This window comes from Botryllus schlosseri, chromosome 9 (genome assembly GCF_051294905.1).
Source record: "Botryllus schlosseri isolate E-star chromosome 9, Bs_hap1, whole genome shotgun sequence".
Classification (NCBI taxonomy): Eukaryota; Metazoa; Chordata; class Ascidiacea; order Stolidobranchia; family Styelidae; genus Botryllus; species Botryllus schlosseri.
This window is the reverse complement of record NC_137244.1, coordinates 22712123-22734479: the sequence shown is the minus strand read 5'-3', so window position 1 is coordinate 22734479 and position 22357 is coordinate 22712123. Positions and strand designations below refer to the sequence as shown.

Genomic DNA, 22357 nt, shown 5'->3' with positions numbered 1-22357 from the left:
AACAGAAACGAGTTTTTATTTGTAAATCCTCGTCCATCGTCCTCCTTTATGTGTGCAACACTGACGATAACCTGAGCGATCGCTACTGGCACACTCAGAACGAAAAATACGCAGGAGGCATAGAAGATTGAGTGAATGCCACCGTTCCAATACACCGGCAACGTGAGCAGATCACTGACAACATCGAGGACAGCAAATATTGCGGTTAATACGGTGAAAGCAACATACCTAGATCTTCCCATACACATTGTCGCTCACGTCCAGTAAAAACGGGATTGGTATTACCGGAGATGTGAATAAGCGGCATCGGGGGTTACATCGTCAGGAAGTGTGATTTAGCTAGGAACTTCCTGGACGTATCAACATTGCTATAACATATTCGTCAGCTCTTACTTTGTTACCAAATGCAGAAGCACACAATGGTGTGGTTATGTTTGTGGTATTCAGTGTTTGTCGACTACAATGGTCATTTACACGAGGCCGATTTTCATTAATTTGATTTTGGAGCTGCCGACTTGTAGCACGGCCCACTTCTAGGCTTTTTCAGACACCACTCACGCGGATGAGATCGCGAGGAGGAGCCTAGATAAACCTCCAACACTTAGGTATAGGAATTCTGGAGTCGACTCGAACCAGCAAGCCGCAGTCCATTTGTGTTGCAGCTGTGGATTATACCACTATCGCTATCCTGCAACAACTAAGCACACACTGTAATAACATAGCATGTGACCTAGATATCGACTGAAAACTACAAACAACATGATGCTTAAATCATATTAATTAGTCTGCATCGCCTAATCAAAAATTCGAGGGGAACTGTGCTCTAAATATGATGTCGCCTCAAATTTAAGTTGATGATATGAAAACATTTTTGCATCAACCATTTTCATGCTGGCGTATTTCGCGAAAGTATCATTCCATCTGTGATACCGAGATAATGCGTCATCGCTCCTCAGCCCATTTGCAAAATTTCTGGCATAAATTTGTTTATTGTTTCCCCGCAACGTCAAGGCTATGAGCATTTTTTATGAATAGCAAAGCTTTGTCGCTATCTGTACATAGGCTCTCTATCAGTTGCTAAGACCCGTCGCCAAGCGGCGTTATATTTGGCATTTCCGGAACAAAATGCCAAAGCTACCAAAAATAAAAATTGTAAAATGCCAAAAATAAGCTATTTTTGGTGTTTTTGGCATATGCCAAAATATAGATTTTTATGAACGTGTTGGATAGAAGTGTCAACAAGTATTGAAATGAGTCTGCATGAAGCGACAAAACAAATGTGTAAAGCTAAATTCCTTAAATCGAGGCCCATGAACCCTTCGGAAGGCCGCGTTCTACCGGCCAAGGGATCTTTGCAATGAGAATGAAAATCTTAACGTTAAAGCAAAATATTCGATCACTGACATCTGGATTTACGATATACTGTTGATTGATCAACCCGGGTAGCAAATGGTATCCAGTAATTAGAGCAGTAGTTCTCAACCGGGGGTCCGCGAAGCAATTTCAGGAGGTCCGCGAGACCTCTAAATATGCAATGTGATTGAAAACCTAATATGCATCTTTTTAATTAGGGAAATCATGAGGCAGTTTCGCTCCACAACTGCTAAAATCTCATGACTCACATCATCAGAATAATCGTCTCACATGAAATATCCTATTGTGCAAATTCATTTTGATAGTCAAATTGCCAATAACCTACTGATACAAACATGTTGCTGTTTAGAGACGTTTTTGCGGGGTTTGTTGAAAAAATAAAAACATGGAGATAGCAAGTTCAATCAGGGTAATTTCGAAATGTTTGTGAAACCTTTTCGATTTGAAGTTGTCAGTCTCATCAAATTAGTTGCCAGTCGTTTGAAACAAAACTTGCGTAAGTCTTTTCCCTTATTTGTCCAAATGAAGGGATTGAAACATCGACACGAAATTCGTTTATCCTGTGTACCATAGGCGCTGAACTCGGGTATGCTAGGTATGGCTGGTGCATTGATCGATTTAGAAATAAGCAATGTATTTCGTAGTGCTGCTCAGCACGTGAGCAAATCAGCAGCGATACATTCAGGCGCGTAGCAAAACCCCGTTCTTTTGAAATCACCATTCTGACGCTAATATTCAGTTGCAACTCAAATAGTCGTATTTTATCAGTGTTGCGCACGCCAATTAGCGATAGCCGTGTTTCGAATTAGCGAGAATCGTTTATGCACAACGCAACGCGATCTCCTGCTGAGATTATTGCAAATTGTCATTGATTGCCGCGCGCTCGGCAATTGTCGCTGGCCAACCTGATTAATCGCGCCTCCAGCAAGCCTAGTTCCGCTAGCTTGAAGAATCGCAATCGCATCTGCAATAGAGTCACCCGGTGCGCCCTATACCATCGCTGGCCCATACAATTGGATCTGCAATAGGCCTGGTACGAAATATAACATCGCTGGCCTAACTATCCCGTCTCAGGCCTAGCATGCTTTGGCTCCAATATCTCGATTGCGATTAAAGATTGACATCGCGAAACTAAATGACATCGAATCCCCGCAAACATGCGCGTGCGTGATTTCCGCTAATACTTGAACATAACCATCAGAAGTTGTGTGTCAAGGCTTGGGCTATGAAAGATGAGAAAGATTTGAACCACCTGAACTCGATGCCATTATAGAGCAGATTCCATAACAACTCGGACTTGCCCAAATCGTCGCCGGGGCCCACGTAATAAGCGTTGATAAGCGCGTATTTAATTGTTCACCAGAGATCAGGGACTCCCTATTGACAGCACTTCCGGACTCGTTGACAAGCTTTTCGTACGCGTTAGTTCATCAAAACGAGGAGATTGTATAATCTATAATCGTCATTTACGCATTGATGCTATATTAGTAAATTCGAAAAAATACATTGATCTAACGCTAGTAATTAGAAGACGCAACGGGAGACATTGATACTAAAGATGTCAATCTATAGACGCGAAATGTGGCGATTGTCATCTCCTGTTGCGTAAGAATGTGATACGTCGGCCGGAACTATCGTCGCATTGGTGCATGTAATTTACCAAAATAAACTGATGCTACCTTGGTAAATTTGAAATGAATTCAATCAATACAGCAAGCGGCCGGCTGGCTACGCGTCTGGTTAATAGTATCGAAATTTTGTCACCATATACAAGTGAAGTGACAGGTGATATTGAACGCTTGCGAGTCGTTTCATGTGTCAAATCTGACATACTATGGCGTCAACACTTTGAGACGTCATCGATCCCGCATACCTGGTCATGGTATTATGACTCGAGTCCGAGTCCAAGTCAATGTGTTGAATGCTCAGTTTCCAGCTAAAATCTTATTGAACTCACTTTTAATAACTCTGTTTGGTGATATTGAATGGTTCGCATTTCAAATATACTAATTTTCCTCACTTTTAGCAGTTTCTGATCACATTAGTGCTAGTACCAATAGACGAAATCCCAATAGGGTGGTTACTGAACTTTTCTCCGAAATTACGATAAAATATTGGTCGCGGCCGTCTTTGTCTCGAGTCATATGACTTGGTTCGAGTCATGCGGAATGACTCGAGTCCAAGTCGAGTCAGCACACAGATTGACTCGAGTCGAGTCATTTCTGTATTTTGAGAAAATGACTCGAGTCAAGTCGAGTCACCAGAAAATCGTGACTCGAGTCATTACAACCCTGAATGAAAGTAAAAGAAGATAATATAAAGTGGCAAGCGATAAAATCAGGTGGCAATGTGACGGAAGTCGAGATCGATATGTCAGGTCTAGGGTTGCATTTAAAACAAACGGTGTTTTAAAACACTTTGCAGGTCGGTTTTGTAATGGGTGAATTGACTTTCCAACACCGTTGTCATCTCGGTTTTTACTACCGCTGTTTGATGACAGAAAGTGGATACTGCACGTTTTGCGCCTTCCTTTTGATGATAGATTACACTACACCGCGGTTTACATCGTTAATTCGAGTATACAAATATGAATTCCTGGCGATGCCAAAAATAAAATACGAAACATGCCAAGAATAAGCTATTTCTGGCATATGCCAAAAACAACACGGTCTGCCCATCGCCTCATTGAAACCTGACAACGGCGATGGCAAGACTTGTACATGAAATTTGACATCGTACGCGGTAGCGCGGGGCGGATGGACAAATTCCCTAGTCCGACTCCAATCTGTTTCTTCAGAACTGAGTCAATCTCCTATCCGACCGTATCAGAAAAGTATGATTCCGGTTCCGACAAAAAGAAGAAAATCTAGCCAATATCACCCGGCTTTGGCTAAATCCCGAACACACTGCCTACTCCGGCTTCATCAGTAAACGTAGGAATTAGGGTTCGATCTGGACAAAAATCACGCGGATGTATATCCAGTTCACGGATTATGCCCATGCCCCGCATTTGGATACCAAGGACTGGTAGCAAACCGCGCGAAACGGATAAGCCTACAGGATATTTTGGACAAGATGTTCATAAGCGATGTTTACATATGCTTATTATGTCGATTTTAAGTTCTGTTACATAATGTGGAAGCAAATGATTGAGCAATCATGTTTTCCACTTAGTACTTGAAGAAATGGGACAAGATGGAGGTCACGTCGAGAAACTGCAACACGTAAGAGACCGCGTCGGCAATCTCGCAACGGGTCAAGCAGCGAGCACGCGCAGCATAGACATTATATTTTTGCAGTTAAAGTGGAACGGGATGTTTCGGAAAAATCATTTAGCTGCAGTACCATTGCGGTGGCTTACCGTAGCATATGGCTGCGGCCAACTCCTTTTCCGACTTTATCCTTAATCTGAGATCACATATTCAGAGCGCAGCGCCGATTTACGTTTGGTCTGAAGAGAATCACTTTCACAGTGTTCACTTTGAGAGTCTTTCAAGTGAATAAATTTCTGTCTGCCCATATATGCGCTCTCCACAAAATGCGCCCTACTTGAGCATAAGCAAGCACACTAGAAGCGGCTACTTTGGCATTGTAGAGAAATTATATTCAAAGCTTTGTTTCATAAATACACAAGGCAAGTTACGCAGCACATGTGATGCGGCCTTGAAATACTCAGTTTGGCCGGAACTCCAAGCCTATCCACACACTCCTTGATCGGACTGAATACAGCAACAGCAATTTTAATTTCTTCCCAGAAAATCAAGTATCTTCATCTGCCCCAGCCTCGCCGAGTTGGTACCTGTGAAAGTACTTAACATCCAGTCTATTGATGTCCAGCCAGTTCTGTACAGTGATGTTTGCGTCCAGCAGAAAAGGCTGGCTCAGAAGTTCATTTGAAGAGAAATTAATCTCTTGTCCCGCCATCATCGCGGCCGAGTCGTCGTCATCCTCTTCATCTGGGTCTTCTACATCCTGCGAGACATTCCGCTGCTTTTCTACTGGAGGACGTATTTCTCTCCCTTGGACATTGTCTGAAAAAATACATACAGAAGTTTGAATGACATGAAAAGGAAAATATAACTGTGCTATTTTGCTATCATTTGTTTCTTTTTTAAATGTTAATTTACTTTGTGTAGTTACTTGTCCCCTTCAGTTTAATTAACAGCAGTAAATACGCCAAATCATACACAATACACATTAGGCCAGTGGTTCCCAACCTTTTTCGTCTCTTGGACCCCTTGGCTGATATTTGAGCTAAAATTCCCCCCTATGAATAAGCAATTAAGCATCCTGTAACTAAAAAGGTGTTTTAACCGCACAACCACTTGTTGATTACATAACATATTCAGATATGTCCGAACTATGTCGAATGCGGACCGCACTACACTTTGGTTAAGTTCCGCTAAATGCGGCCTGATTTTTTACCATTCGGGTAACCGCTAACGAAAAATAAATCACCATAAGTCCTTTAACTACAACCCCTCTTCACGTTCCCTCATAGGTTGGCTTAAAAAGATTAGCATTTTCACCAGCGGCCTTGTGCTGAAGTCGGCTCGACTTTTTCCTGCTTAGTAGCAATTAGGTTGAGAGGCTGTCACGGGCCCAACGAAATCGTCTCGTGAGCCTCACTTTATCAGAGGGTGTAAAACCTTGTGAACCCACTGTATCTTCCGATACAACTGTGAGGCGCCAGATTCCCCTTAAAAATTTCAAAATTCCCCCCGGTTGGGAACCACTGCATTAGGCTATAGGAAAATATGGTATGCTTATGCATATTACATTTACACATATTGTTATACGTATAGGGCCATATATGACTGTGACCAGATGAAGGTCAATCGCTGGCCACCATATCACAGTTATTTTCTCTTCTTTTGGAAATACTTTGGTCTGACTGTCTGTCATTGCGTCATGAAACAAACGTGTCCAACCTCTAGTCCCAATTGCAGCCGGGCACATTCCGACGACGTGCTGCGCCAAATCGCGGGCTTTGCCAAGTAGCCAACCGGAACCTTGACTTTCTGCAAAAGAATAGTCACAAGGTAATATCAAGAGACACAAGGTATTTTACCATTATTTATTAATAAAATCATGTTATAATTGCATAAAACAGTGGTAGTGTTTTGCACCACAGGCCAATAAATTTCATCCACAATAACAGGCTAATTGAATAATTTAGTATTGGATATTCACATTAAGTTAATTGTCGATAATTATAGTGCAAGATATTGGTGTCAGTCAATAAGTTGTCCAAGTTAAATGGGACACTCTTCCGCTGTGCAGTGGTTCTCTGTATCTGGATATACAATCAGGATCTCTTTCATCACAAATTACTGAATATTTCTCGACTTAACTACGCCAGTGCAATCAGCCCGTGTACAGTGCAGATTCTTACCTGTAGCGGTGGTCTTCATACCAACAATGGCACCATACCGACCCATTAGGGGCAGTCTGCCACCGGCGTTGGGTGTGCCCAAATCAGGATGGGTGTAGATGCCGATAAACTCGTCGGATCCTGCTGGAACGGAGGTTACAATCCCTCGCGGTATATTCACATTTTCTTTGACTTTTCCTGCAAATACAAAATTGTTCATCATTCAACGAATGGACGTAAAACTTTAAAATCGGAAATAACACAAGTATGATCATGATGTGTCAAGAAATTGCATTGGTATTTGTTTAACAGCCAATTAAGAACACTGTCGCTGTATAGTAGGCCTAACCATTAATTGAAGAGACTCACAATTGAATAATATATGCAGATTGAAATAAAATCGAATAATCAAGGCAAAAAGAAGGCTTAGTACATTGAACTTGAACCATCTGTTTGTCTCAATTATTAGAATTTTCATGACGATGACGTCATAATTGTCAATATGATTGTTAATATGTAATGTTCCTTTCAATTCTCTACTAGTTGATGACGATTACCCATGGCCAGTGTCAGCCGAAAATGTTTGGCTTTATTACAATATGAATATACTATTCACTCACCAATAACTTTAACCAGCGCATCTTGAACAGTGAAGTCCTTAGACGGGACAGCAAGCTTGAGGATTTCATCTCTTGACAAGTCAATCTGAATTGCATGTATTTTGTCAAATCAAATGGATATGACATGTATAAATCAAATCTGAAATTAGTTCAAAGCTATGATGAATGATGCTGACTGACATATGTTAAAGTTATATGACACTGTATCTGTATGTATTCATCTGATGATAGATGGGCACGCAGATATACCTTTTCATTAGCGCTCGTGCAGTTTGCTAAAGCTGATCTTGCAACGAGTCCAACAAAGCTTTGAAAATCCGATGTTTTTGCCACAAAATCAGTTTCGCAATTAACCTGAGAAGTTGAAAAGATAAATTAGCAGCGGTAAGAGAGGCGCATTCAAATTGTGGCTCAAACCTCTTCCTATTATATGGAATATCAAGTTGAAGCTAAGTGACTTGTTGCTATCGCAGTGACACTCAGTTGATTTGAATGCTCTTCATTCAAGATTTCAAGAATTGAAGATGGAAGAAATTTGTGGCATGACATGATCATTCAAGACATAGTTCGTTCTAGAATTCGAGTCCATACAAAGTAGCATTAACCGGCATTTACTGATTTACAAATAAGTACAATTACCTCAAGTAACACTGCATGATTGTCAAGTCTGTAAGCAGTGACCAACCCTTGCATGGTTTTTCGAACACTGAGATTTTCCATCTTCTCCCAATTCTCTTTTTCTGCATTTTGATGTAGTTCATCAACTGCCTGGAATGGTAATAGTCATCATGCTCAAAAAAACTTTCAAAAAGAAAAAGAAGTTCAATTCGTACAAAAATTCAGACAAAATGCAATGAACTTGTCTGAAGACAACCAGATGCCCAAGGTATACAGTGTATATATAGAGAGAGTTCATGAAGACAATGTTAACCTGGTCTAGATCCTGTTAGCATTACCATTACCACTAACTGATGAATATCCGTCTCTAATTCTCCCGGACTTACCGCATCCACGTCATAGTTTGAGTTAATCAATGCTTGCTTGCATTTCGCCAATGGATAACCAGTGCTTTTCCTCAATTTCATTAAAATTTGCCTTTGTGATTGTACTTTTTTCCCACTTGTGCTAGCTCCATAGTATGCAAAACGCGACCGCAGATGCGGCACGACCCTCAGTTGAACAGAACCGGCTAATTTACTGACACTAATCATCTATGAGTTCAATAAAATCGTTGCATTTGAGATGATTCTGAGCTATATGAATGGAGAGAGATTACCGCCACGTTTCCAAATAATGCGAGCATTTTCACGCGTATATACTAGAATACTTGGACCGCATACAACCTGCAAATTTAGCCTAATTATTTATCTTCGCAATACTTATGCAACACTTGGACTTATCGACCTAGGATCGCGGGCATGAGTGCAATGAGCCGTACTAGGTTAAAAAATCGGATCAGTCAGCTGTAACGAAATCGGAATCCCAGTATCGCACCCCAGCCTGATTATTTAGTTCTGTGATCCAGATCCAGTTGGAAATTTGAAATTCCCAGTCTGAAAAAGTATGGCTTGTACCGTTTTACATGTTTCAGAGGAAAATCCTACTAAAATCCAACTTTCAAATTAATTTCGAATTCCGTATCTGGTCCGGCTGTGTTAAAAATTGTTGAAATCCGGCTCCTACTCCCGCTTCTATGAACGACAGTCCCAATAAAGGCAATGAGGTAATCGGATATCATCACCATTGCTTGCACTGCATGATGACTTGATGAGTAGTTCGGGGTACAGATAGCTGAGAGCTAGAGATAGCGTAGGCAGCAATTATAGCTTAATGTCTCTGGTGATTTGTATTTAAAGTATAACTCATCATCATTGGTACCTATATCGTCTTGGTGCTCGGCTATGCAATACTTATCTTGAGATATAGTCTGTTGCTCTTGGTGAAGCTCTTCGTATCAAATATACTCAATACAACGATATATTCAAACGTTAATGCTGTAGTTGCGTATAGAGTCCGCATTCAAGTCGAAATACAAGCAATTTCTTCTAAAGTAATACTAGCCAGACTTCAGGATTACCGGACCACGACCTAACATCGACCTCGTCCTCCGCCACGTGTCATCTCATTTTGTCTATTGCGTCTTATATTATCTGCATACTTTTTCAGTGTGGATGCCTTTTCTTTACTTCGCCTGGGCCAGTTGTTCTCAACCTGGGGGGTCGCCCCCTTGGGGGGCGTGAAAGCATCTGAAGGGGGCGCGAAGAAGCGGTCAACTGAAATTTTTTCGCGCTCTGCGTGATTTACCTCCAATTCACGCGTGTTTCTCTATATATAGACGTAATTCCATATTTTTTTAATTCTCTCATCAACAGTCATAACCTTCCATGCGATCAAACAATCTGTTGGGGTTGCCAGCATCCCGGTTGGATTTTGTGATATGACGATAATGGGGCGCATTATTTTTCACTATCATAAAGGGAGGCGTGTCTAAAAGGTTGAGAACCACTGGCCTAGGCTAAGGTGGGTGTCTGATCGTAAAGGCTATTACTCCAAGTTGTTTCGACACCTTATTCCGATCTTTTCATTGTATCGCAGTCTCGTTATGTTTTGAAATGATAGAAATATTAATAAAAATTGATTGACTAGGCCGACTTGAATTAGATTCAGAAGTGCACAATTTAACGCACCCAGATTCGAATCAGATTAAGTATTACAAAATTATTATCCCGAGCGTCAACGCCGAGAGCGGGAACAAATGATGTGAAGAAGTAGCTCCGATTGGACAACTCTACCAACGCGACACATAGTGCTAGCTAAACTTTGCCTAAATGATATTTTGAATGCATTTCGATGTACGATGATACAATTTCAGCATGCTTCACTTGTGTAGCGGCAGGCGGCGCACAGTCGAGACAGTGAAATTATCGAGCACATTGTCAAATGTTCCAGAATGCATGAGAATATAGTGAATACATTGACCAAGAAGCGAGTATTCGTCAATTAGATCAATGATCATTACATAATTTACAAAGATTCTCGAAAATCGTCCGCGAAAAAGTCCCAGAGCATATCATTTTCCAGCAACTCTCTGATGAGTATCGTGATTTAAGAGTTTGAATTCAGGATGTTATTTTGTTTGAACCTGATTTTCGTGCTAGAATCTCTCTCTCTCCCTCCCTCGCTCCTTACCCTCACCCCCTCTCTCTCTCTCTCTCTCTCTCTCTCTCTCTCTCTGGACAGAGCACACATAGCGCATACTCGCTTTAATGGCGATAGCTCTGATGCAACATCGTAGAGTGCCAAAATATTTTCAGTTCGTCATGGCAATCTATGGCTGTTACATTATAATCAGTTCATTTCTTCGTTGCATATACGCGGGTCACGTAAAGGGCCGATGATGCTATACGCCAGTGGTTGGGAACCTTTTTTGTCCGAAGAGCCATATTGACCCCATATTTTCCATCTTAACTTCCAAAGACCCATACGTTTTAATTACCTAATACGTCACAATTGAAAAATCGTGACGTCATGGTAGCGTAAATTCGTCGACTTTCGTCAGTTATACGAGATCAGGTTCGTCTTGACGATATTCTTAAATGCGAGGACCCATGGGGACATAAGTAGGCGGAGCCAAACATGATGGTCACTACAGAGCAGCATGCATACCCACTGTAATGTGCGTTGCGTCAGTGTCGTGGTTTCTGGGGAGGCACGTGGGGCAGTGCCTTACCTGTCTACTAGATTTTGAACATTTTTACTACGAAAAACACGCAACTTGCATATTTATTGTTCGAAAATATAGCTTGAAAGGGGAGGTAAGGCATAGGTGAGGCACGGCCGGGATTAGCATAGCGCAATTCATCGAAAATATCATAGAATTTATAATAACTGATAACTCTGGTCAACACATATTTTTAGGCATACAAAGTAAGAGTGGGTTTGGTGGCTCAGAAGGGCGCTGATTCCGAAAATGACCTTAGTTTTTTCAAATTGGTTCTTGTTTTGGAGATAACCCATGGGTACGACATGAGGGCTCTCCATAGTCAATTATTATCTATTGAAGAGCAGTATAAAATGAGAAAAAAACAACGATTTTCTTCTTGCCAAGTGAAATATTCAATGGTAAATACAGTAATTTTGGACTTTTTTAGAGGTACAGGAGCCAATCTCTAATCACTCATGTCATATCCGTAATCAGCAACCTCGAAAACCCCAGAAACGGCTCTTAGATGTTCTGCCTTTTTTTTCGTTGTGTTGACCAGTGTAATAATTGAATGTAATTGCCGCGCCGATTCCGATTCGATTTCTCAATTCTCAAAGTATTCGGCGGTAACACAACGTTGTGCCACACGCCTACATTTGAACAGCAACAGCAAAGCTACGTTGTCAATGAAGAACGTGGATCAATATGGCGTTGTTTGTCATTTGAATTTGTAATTGTGAATGTCACTTCCACGGAGTTCATTTCTCGCCGTAGATCAGGAAGACAGTGAGTATTTGAAAACTGTATTGTCATACAGGCGTCGCCTCGTCTGCTATTTTCATTGAGCAATCAACGCATCGTGCAATCCGAGATTTCGTGGCGCAGGCGAGACAGCAATTGATTTGAGGATTTTGAAACTGGTTCCGAGCCCCTAATCCTGAATACGCCACTGTATTCACCTTTCAAAGACATGTTTACACTGCCACAAGAATAATTATTCTGTAATTATAATCCATACTGGTCGTGCCGAAGATTTAATAACAAGTTGCTGAAATATTGATAAATTATATGCACAAAATTAGAATTTTCGCAAAGAGCCATACTTTATGCCCAAAAGAGCCATATATGGCTCGCGAGCCATAGGTTCCCGACCACTGCTATACACGGATTGACCGTGTCAGCATTGCGAGTAAATCATTTCATCTTTCCATCATGCAGGCCTATCGGTCACCGTTATTCTTCGCTACGAAGCACTATCACTGCATCAATATTTAGAAATGTAACTTATGAAATGTAATTTAACATAAGAATATCTGCCGCCTGGTCTCAAATGAATAACTCCGGTCTGTATTTGTTCATGATGTATAGTTGTTGAAACTGGTAAAAACATGACAATCACAATTTGTCCCCGTAATGTTGTTCAGCTGAAATGGTAGTATTAGGGGTTGCTTTGGCTCTGGATCTACCAAAAATAATCTTCATCAACTCTAATACTGGGAATTCAATCAAGACCGCCACGACGTAGGCAACACCAAACGAGAATATGACGATACCTGAAATCGGAAATATATATTCCTTGAGTATAACGAAAATACATGTATCGTGTCATCTCAATCCTTACCGGAATATATAACGGCTATCATCGGTATACTGAAATGTAGCTTGGTTTCCATGATTCCATAGACCCAATATATCACCGGGGGGTGTACAAGATAAGTGCAATATGTGAGACGACTAAGTGGGATTAACGCTTTCCAGCTTAGAAGTCCACTTATAGGACCTATGTATGTGAAAGTCCTAAGATTAATTAGCGTTCTACTTTATCTGTACGATTTTGCACTGTCCTTACCTCCATATCCGGCAACACTCGCGAGAACCAACCACATCAAGCATAGACCCCATGCTGGTCTGGTGACGGCGTTGTAAAATGCTGCTAATGTCACCGGTAGGTATTGACCATTCTCTATATAGCCAAATAGACCGTATACTATTGCTAATGCGACCGAGAAAGCAGACATCCACCCGATCAACGCTACTATCTACAACACAAAAATACGTGATAGACAATCAGAATGTGTGATCGCCATGACCTAGCTTACTCTGTTCATTTGAATTTTGTTCTGTGTCCGACGAAGGATGTATCCAGTCATTACACCGATAAAGTAGACACCCATACGACACCAGGGTTTCGCATATGCGTCGGACCAGAAAATGTCAGATCTTGAAGGACCTTGTTGAGTTGCCTCAGTTGTGCTTGTAGGCGATGGGGTATGTGTATCATTTGACAAATAAGAACTTGCCACGAAATTTCCTTCTTGGACTGAGGTGGCTTGCGCGGCAGAACTATAGAAATTAACAATTCAAAATTGAGAAGTCTATTTGTGGACACTGTACAATTTATTTTGCGCTTACTATAAGAATGATCCTAGAATTGCTACTCCGGGTTGCTGATTGTAATGCGATGATATGACACCATTCGCCACCATGCAAAGTACCACACCCAAGTTCAGTACCACAATACCCCATGCTGGTTTCCTTCAGTAGAAAATATGGTCTCAATATATAGACGCATTGCGTGATACGCTACGCATGGACTGCATTACGTTATGTGAAATTGGACGGCTACTTATAAGTTATAACGCCTGTTCGAAGAGATTGATCGACTTATTACAAATGCATACCTGTAAATCAAGTAGAGAAGTAATGGAAGAACAAGAAAGAACTGCATGTCATTTGCTAGGTACCATCCCCAGGCGAAACACTGAGGAATACAATATTTCTTTGAAGACACCCAACTGAGATGAATTCATGTCATGAACAGTTCTTACCTCGTCGCTAAGTTTCGCTGGATACATATTATTTATGTACAGGAGATTAGTCCACCAATATGTTTCACAAGGCTCTCGAAAAGACTCGGCTGTCGTCGGCCAAATGGGTCCATTTCCAAACTTACTGTATAAACTCGATGTGATCAGAATACAAAAAGCATACGCTGGCGTGAGCCTGCACAAGAAATACGGTACCAATGAAGTCCGGAAAATGTGGTAACTATTTAAGGACATTTAACATACCTTAGGTATCTATAAGCATACATTACAGGGACATTAAGATTGCCATCGCGCTTTCTCATTTCTTTTAATCCAAGATACGTAGCTAATAGGCCACTTAAGAAGAAAAACGTATCCACGGAAAATGTTGCGTTGGCTACTCCTTGAAAAGTCCAGTCTGTGACGTAAACGGTAGCGGCATCGACTCCATTGTCTGAAAAGAAATACTCTAACTAATCGTGCATCCTTTGGCGTCTTCAATTTGGGATGTACAGAGTACAGACTCTACAGAAGCATGGTTGAAATGGCGTATCTCAGTTACAGCTGGACCGTATCATTATACTGCAATGACTATCATGCTATCATCATTACCCAATGAATTCTGCAACTAACCCAACATTCGAGTGGAACGCTGTGTTTTAAACAATGACCTTTAAAAATATTGTGTTTTTTAAGTTGCAAAATTATGCCATAATTGTGTGAATACTTTCCAAAAACCATGTTGAATGAGCCTACGGACAATTACCACCCAATAAAGCCGACGTATACGATATGGGATGGTTCGAAGTTCGAACCCTCAAAATAGTCGGTTCAACAGCTATAGTACGTAGATATTTCGTCAAAGGAGCTATATTTGCCCTATATTTTCAACTGTCAATGTCAATCCACTATGACTTCACAATTGAATATTCGTGACGTCATGGCTAGAAAAAAATTCAAAAATGTTTTAAACAAGGCCCTTGTCTTAAAAATGTTTGCTTTAAATTGATTTTTGTTTTGAATGTAACCCTAGCTGTGAGCCGATGTCAAGAAACATGCAAGCCTTGAGTATAGCACAGAAAAAGAAAAATATTTGGGAATCACAGAATATCGCAAATATAGACACTATCAGCACACGATGAACAAATATACGTATACCTAAGACTATGAGTGTTTTATCTTCTGTAACACCGGTCAGTAATATGTGTCGAAATTTAGTTTCAAGGCCTCTGCAGCAAACCATGATATCAGAAAGGCTGCATGAGAACGAACTACATACCCACCCGATTAGTCGTTTGTCGCACATAATAGCTCATTTTATATAACTCAATTTGACGCTTTACCAACAAAGGAGGTTCCGAATTCGAATGTGTGCCCTAAAATAATCCAGGTTATGCTAAAGAAACGGAGTCCGTGAAGGACATTGATGCTGCCTTCTTTTTGTGTTGTGTCCAATATGGTCCTAGTGTTCTTGATGAATGAAAATGAAAGCGTCACGGATGATAATACTGCAAAACAAGAGTTGAAGTGTTATCGGTCGTGATGGAAAAGCTGCATGCCACGCTGACGTGGTAAATGCACCAAAGAAGGTAGTGCTGCAAAGGGCAAAGGTCATTGAGGGCAAATCGTTAATTTACACGGTATCAATCGAATCTAATCAGCCATGTCCAAATCATTTATTATTGTTTTTTAAATCGGATTGTTTGCTATTTCCCGATACCGTCGTCGGCGTCGTAAACCATTCCTAGCTGATCGAAAAACAATTCATGTGCGCATGGATCAATATGATCAATTGAGAATGTTGGATGAGACCGACGAAGAATTTATTCTAGACTGGAAACTGACACCGCCTCTGGGCATGTAAGTAATTTTAAATATTCATTGCGTCGGAAATAGTTATTGACAAACTACATAAATGTGCTATAGACATCGGTAACTGTTAGTTCGGATTGATTGCGTTAGCCGGCGCTCGCTAGTCAGTTGGGCAGTCTGCACGTACGTATATACGTACGTGACTAATAGAGCCACTGGAGCCACATGAGCTAAATCCGAGCAGATGTTATGTTTGGTTACTCTGATGAAAGCGACGCAAAAGCTTCCTTCTACTTGACGAAAATTTAAATTCAAAAAGTAAGTATTAGTCTGTCCCCAAAAACTGATCGTGTGGAAGCTGTCTACGAATATAACTACTCAAGTAAAATAGTAGGCCTATGTAGTAGTAGTGAAATAAGGATACTTCTTGAGTGTCCGAAAAAGTAGAATATCGAACTGACGACCTGCGCTTACCTGATAAACTTGAAAGTGATAATTCATGATTCATCCCGAACCGATGGTGCCCGCCTTCTGGTGGTACTTTGTGGGTTAGGTAAAGCTCATAGGCGGTACCAATAATCACAAAGCAACCGAGGAGTGATGCAATTATTCTAAAGGGCAGTGTTGATTATTTACATCGCATACGTGGTGGCTAGTAGAAGAACGATAAAAGTTATTACAGTGCCAGAATATCAACAGCTGTGTAGGTGGTTGGCTGAACAGGAGAATATGCATCCACGGGAAGATTTAATATTTCCGACAGGGGCTGTAGAATTTGTTCCGCTTCATCTGACGAACACGTGTCGGGGAGACAAACTCCGACCCACAATCCCAGCCCGAGGGTAGAGGCGCTCTGCAAAATGTAACGCGAATCATGTGAAACCACGCGAACATGTTTTGGTCGAATCGCGATTTACCGGCGTGGCGCCGCCGAACGATGCAATGAAATATTTCCCTGAAAACTGTGTCGTGCGGGTATTTATGCACTCGTAGTATCGACCCATCCATTGTATGTTTGCTAACGCTATCCCGCTTTCTAGTTTTCCCCACGAATCAACCACTGAAATTAAAATAGAGATTAAACCTACCATTTAAGTGCTCTTCACTGTGCAGTATGCAGTCACGCTAATTAACCAATATGGGACAAGTTCAACTGTGATTGGATGATTGTGACTGATTGACATATCGTGTACTGTACAGTGTACATTGTAGTCAGTGGTATGATAACTTCACTTCATTGTTCAATCGATGAACGCATGATTTTATGCTCGATAACTATCATAGCTTGGAAAAATGAATGAGATAGATATAACTTTCCGTGATCACAACAACGATATTCAACGATATTTGATTGATTCCTGCCAATCCGAGGTCATTCGCTTGCTTACATGCTCGTATATACGGAATTCCTTGATGAACTCAGGAAAAATAGCAGCAGCTAATGCTGCTAAATCTAAATGAGTGTTAACGATCTCTCGACTCTCTAGTTGCCAGACTAATACCGGTATAGTCAATGTAAAAGGGAGAAAACAAATTAAACTCATATAGTCAGCCCTCAAGTTTAACGGACGACGGGGTGGCAATCATTCTCGCCTTCGGGCACATGCCACCCCATTTTGTCGTTTGTCCTTTTGTATTATGTTCTTTTACTTTTCATTCAGTGTATGCCTCCTCTTTTCATCGCCTATAGGCCCAGGTGGATGTCTGATTTCAAAGGCTATACTCGAAGTAGTTTCGAAGCCTTCCTATCTTTTGATTGTATCGCAGTCTTGTGGTGTTTTGAAATGATGAAATTGCTAACAAACTGATACTACTAACTTAACGTTTTGTAACGATTATATCCTTTGTATTTCGCATACCTAGGATTGCGTACTTCTTTCCCATGGCTAGATCGGCAAGAAATTTGCGGAAGGAAATCTGACAGGCCGATACATTCAATCGATACGCCGATTCATCCCTGATTTGCCCCAGCAAGTCAGTCACTGTCGTTTGTGTCCCCGCAAAGTTTTCGACCACCGACTGCGACGTTTTCAACTGTTGACGTAGTTCGTGTGCGAAGGTTTCCGCGAACGCAGCTGGGTTGTGCGAGTGTACCGGGAAAAAATCATGTCTTTGCTGCTGAGAATCCGGAATCACGGCGAGCAAGACGGCGATCGCACAAAGTCTGGGTAACATCTAGCTATTCCTTTTCGTATAAATGGATTAACTTATTAGACAAAAATTTATTCGGAGATGAACTAGTTATTAACATGGATGTGGTAATCTATCAGTCCTCAGCTATGAAAGATTTCTCTCCTTCGCTACGCCACCGAAGACGCCCGTCTACATTTTGATAGTAATGCCTAAAACTACTATCAAAAGTTCTTACTGAATTTGGATTACAAATTAATGAGTCGAAAACATAAACCATGATATTTAACCACAATGAAGAACTGGCTTACCCGACTTCAATCTGCTCTCTGCATAATCATCATATTGAAAACGTGAAGACTTTCAAATACCAAATACCTTCACTATAACGAAACGAATGTGGGAATATCAGAAATCAACAATAGGATCAGCTGATCGGCTCATGCAGCTTTCCAAACCTATAAATACCTGCTTCGAAACTTGAGAATTTGGATTGGTACAAGAATAAATTTTTTGAATGCCTTAGTGAGAAGTCGACTCACATATGGCTGCATCGTATTGTCTCTTTCGGGAAATCAAAGAAACGTCCTGGATGTCTGCTACAGACAATTTTTGCGAAAAATGGTACATGGAGGCTACACTCGAAAGGGAACCGATCACGCCTTTAAAATTAGTAATCAGAATCTTCATAGAATCTGTCGCACTGAAGACCTCTCATCATTCATTGATCATCAACAAGCTAAATTTCTTGCACACATAATTCGAAAACCTAATGACAGTGTCGTGAAGTCAATAACGTTTGAAGGTGAAAGGAGAACGAAAAAAGGAAGACCCTCTGCAACGCTGATGAACAATGTCCTCAATCGGAACGACACCGACATCAGGAAATTCTAGAAAGCAGCACTTTCACGGGAGATTTAATTGATAATTTGAAATCTTTGATGCTCCCTTTTTTCGATGGATACTTCCATCACCTCGGTGATGGTGCTCTTAGTCTGAACGCAGACATAGAGCTAGATACCTACAATATACCGATGTTTAAGCTTCGTGGTTAATATATTCTCATCCACATTCATCGATTCAGATTAATGTGTCTATCACTCATTGCGAAAATAGTGGGTATTCACACTCGTATACCACCCGTGATGCAAGGTGTGAAGATACACCCGTGGTATATACACGAAACCAGACCTATACCTCAGTCTTACACGGTTGTCACTACGTCAGTTTGACATTCCGCCATACTTTTCAACAGTGCATATGCTGTTGTTCTTCATTAACAACACATAACCTTATTTTATAGCTGCTCATCAGAATGACTTCCTACACCTGAAAATCACTATGTAACTCAAAACATAGGTCGCGTGGGATTAGTCTTCAATCACGTAAATGATTTTTATAGCCAGTTTGTTTATAGCGAGCAAACATTTTATTAGAAAATTGCAAGTCCATGTAATTACGAAGAGATATACGGCGCTTGAGTAATATTTGTGCATGTGATCTATATCAATGATTGCACGATTCCTATTGCATTGTAACAACTCTGAAGAATCGCTATATACCCACAAGCATCGAGCAAGTGCGACGATGAAGACATCGTGCCATGTAACGGGTTAAGCAGCCGCGGCAGCTGGTCTTGTAGAGATTTCAATAAACTGCAGCTCCATTACGGTGGCGTTCTGAAGGAAATGGCTGCAGCCAAAAATTTTTGTTCGTTTTTACCTTCAATTTGAGACCACATCATTTTTAGAGAGCAGTTCCCCTTTAAGTACTTGGCGGCCGGATTCCTGAATCGATACGTTAGAAGCGTAGAAGCGTAGAAGCGTAGAAGCGTATATAAGAATTTATCGCATTTAATGTAAACTCCAAGTTCGAAGCATAGAGACCAAATCAGTATTGAATATATTTATCAACGGAATGTACTTAAATAACTGTTGAAGAAAATGAGACATCTGTGGTCGATCAAAGTTGTATACCGGTTCTTTGAACTCTGGCTGCATGTCGGACACCAAGAAGACAAAGAACTATTATTTGTGTCCAGAAATATAGAGAGAATAACCTACAGTCACTATAATTTGACGTAGTAAGCAAGTACTGAAGAATTGCGGAAAACTGTGACCGCCGGCCATTATATTTAAGACTAAAAACTGTCTGCGGGGCGCTCAAAATCACGTCGCGGGCCGGATATGGTCCGCGGGTCGTAAGTTGCCCATCCCTGGCATATACGTGCACTTCTATGGATTGCTGCTATCCAGGCGATTCGCATATGCCCGCCCACATAAAGACAACGCTAAATAGTTTGTTTGCTATATAGGTGAAACGCCACACAACATTACCATTTTAGCAGCTATTCTCGACAAATTATGGATAAATAATTTTCACGAACGATCGCAAATGCACTGCGCATAACTAGAATAGCCATTCGGACGCCGAGTATACGCGGTGATCGAGATACATATTGTGCAATATTGCGTTTTTATTTCGGACAGATCAATCTGTCATGTGCTTCCTCTCTCGTGAGCAAACACTGCGACGTTTCGAAGCTCAGTAAGGATGGAATGATGAGTTGCAGCTAAATTGAATCTTTTGTTAGTTGGGTTTTGGTTTGTTGCGGATTTTACAGGACGTTAGTCCTAGGCTCCTCCTCGCCACCTCATCCGCGTCAGCGGTGTCTTACAAAAGCCTAGAGGTGGGCCGTGCTATAAGTCGGCAGTTACGGAAAATAGAAGAATATCGGCCTGGTGTAAATGACCATAGTAGTCGACAAACACCATGAATACCCCCAAAACAAACAAACAAACAGGACGTTAGTTCTAGTTCTTTTTTGTTTGTGTTACACAAGGTGTGCGTCGACTACAATGGTCAGTTACACCATGCCGATAGTCATAATTTCTAACTCCGTAGAGCAGGCCCACTTCTGGGCTTCTCTAAGACACCGCTTGCACGGATCAGGTGCCGAGGAGAAGCCTAGATCATAACCTCCAACACTCTGGTAGGAATTCTGGACTCGACCTCGGTCGAACTCGAACCCACAATCCATTGGGGTTACAGCCGTGGATCGTATCACTACGCTATCTCGCCTCACTAAGTTTCATTTCTAATTTTAGTTGCGCATTTTAAATATCCAGTTGGCTGTACAAATCTGATGTGAAACACAAACATAAGACATCATGTGACCTGACAATGCTAATTAAAACAATAATCACTCTTTTCTATCCTGTCTGCGTCCCTGTCTGTACAAGATACTGGCGAGTATAGTAGTGATTAATATAGGGTTACCATACGTCCTCTTTTAAGAGGATTTGTCCTCTTATTTGACTTTTTTGAAAGTGTCCTTGGAGGACGCCCTTTTGTCCTCTTTTTTGAGATTTTAGCTCTGCGCGAAAAGTTGACCTTTTTTTTAGTTTCAAATTTCAGAATATGTGTCCTCTTTTTAGATTTCCAAAATATGGTAATCCTAGATTAATAAGAGTAGGCTACACTTGGTATCATTCGAAAGATATCAGTAATGACGGCATGATTGCATCGAACTATCGAATGTGAATGTTTACATTCGTTACTAGAACGAACTATCCTCTCATGATCTTAAAAGAAGTTGTTGGTCAGATTTCAATAGAACTCATTCTCAAGTTAGTTTTCGGCTCACAAAGACCCCGCATTCACACCTGGTATTGTAGGTCTGGTCAGAGAGTCTGAGTCCGGTAACAATTTGGACCTAAATATCATTTGTGGTTTTACTCGGAATGACTATAGAGTGGCGAGGTTGCGTAGTTGTATAATCCACAGCTGCGACACCATTGGTTGCGGGTTCGAGTCCGACCGAAGTCGACTTCAGAATTCCTACCTCAGTGTTGGAGGTTTAACTATAGGATCAATAAGTACGTAGCGGTGACGGTGGTGAATCATTGTATTATTCACAACCGGAATATAAACTATTTCAAGCAAAATGCTCAAAAGTCAATAAGTTTTCGACTCTGCTTGGTTCATCTTTTCAGCTGTCCCCGCGATGCATAGATCGATTCAGATTGACAATCGAGCGAGTTTATCACTGCTTCTTATTAACAAGCATAATTCGATCTTGTCCAATACTTGCTTCAACTTCAATGATGAATAAACGATCGAAAACCCAATGATTGACGTACTACAAAGCTTGCTTGTCTCGAAGCTCAGGAGAAGAAATATCAGGTTCAGCAAGATTCTCGGAACGATCTCCACAACAATTCTCAAAACTGAGAATAGCGTGCATTCATATGACCGCTCTTCTTCATCCTTGAACTGTTTGCCAATCAGCCATATCAAGATTCCGTGGCTCAATAAATTTTCGATGATAAGAATAGTTAGAGTTGTCAAAGCCGTGCGAATTAAACCGCCTTGCCAATACACGAATGTAAGCGTCAGATCCAGAAGGACGTCCATCGGCATATACATGTAGTGCCACGGATTGCTGATATCCATGCGATTCGCAATATTATTCACCCACATAAAGACAGCAGCTAAATAATTTGGATCCTAAGCGAAATGCCACAAAATATTATTA

General features: G+C 41.1%; 2 protein-coding genes across 2 annotated transcripts; both read right to left on the bottom strand.

The window, feature by feature from the left end:
- Nucleotides 1-4956: 4956 nt before the first annotated feature.
- On the bottom strand, nt 4957-8705 carry LOC145447079 (elongation factor Ts, mitochondrial-like). The gene is made up of 7 exons (XM_080325504.1): nt 8373-8705; nt 8008-8136; nt 7618-7722; nt 7369-7453; nt 6770-6946; nt 6306-6395; nt 4957-5405 (listed from the first exon to the last, which is right to left on the bottom strand). The coding sequence occupies exons 1-7, from the start codon at nt 8577-8579 to the stop codon at nt 5134-5136; spliced, it is 1065 nt and encodes a 354-aa protein (XP_080181630.1). The 5' UTR covers nt 8580-8705; the 3' UTR covers nt 4957-5133.
- A 3714-nt stretch (nt 8706-12419) lies between these two features.
- On the bottom strand, nt 12420-17957 carry LOC145446980 (nose resistant to fluoxetine protein 6-like). The gene is made up of 13 exons (XM_080325389.1): nt 17550-17957; nt 16608-16750; nt 16371-16543; nt 16165-16301; nt 15222-15386; nt 14143-14332; nt 13900-14074; nt 13753-13832; nt 13484-13606; nt 13171-13414; nt 12921-13110; nt 12693-12851; nt 12420-12624 (listed from the first exon to the last, which is right to left on the bottom strand). The coding sequence occupies exons 1-13, from the start codon at nt 17863-17865 to the stop codon at nt 12467-12469; spliced, it is 2253 nt and encodes a 750-aa protein (XP_080181515.1). The 5' UTR covers nt 17866-17957; the 3' UTR covers nt 12420-12466.
- Between the last annotated feature and the right edge of the window lie 4400 nt (nt 17958-22357).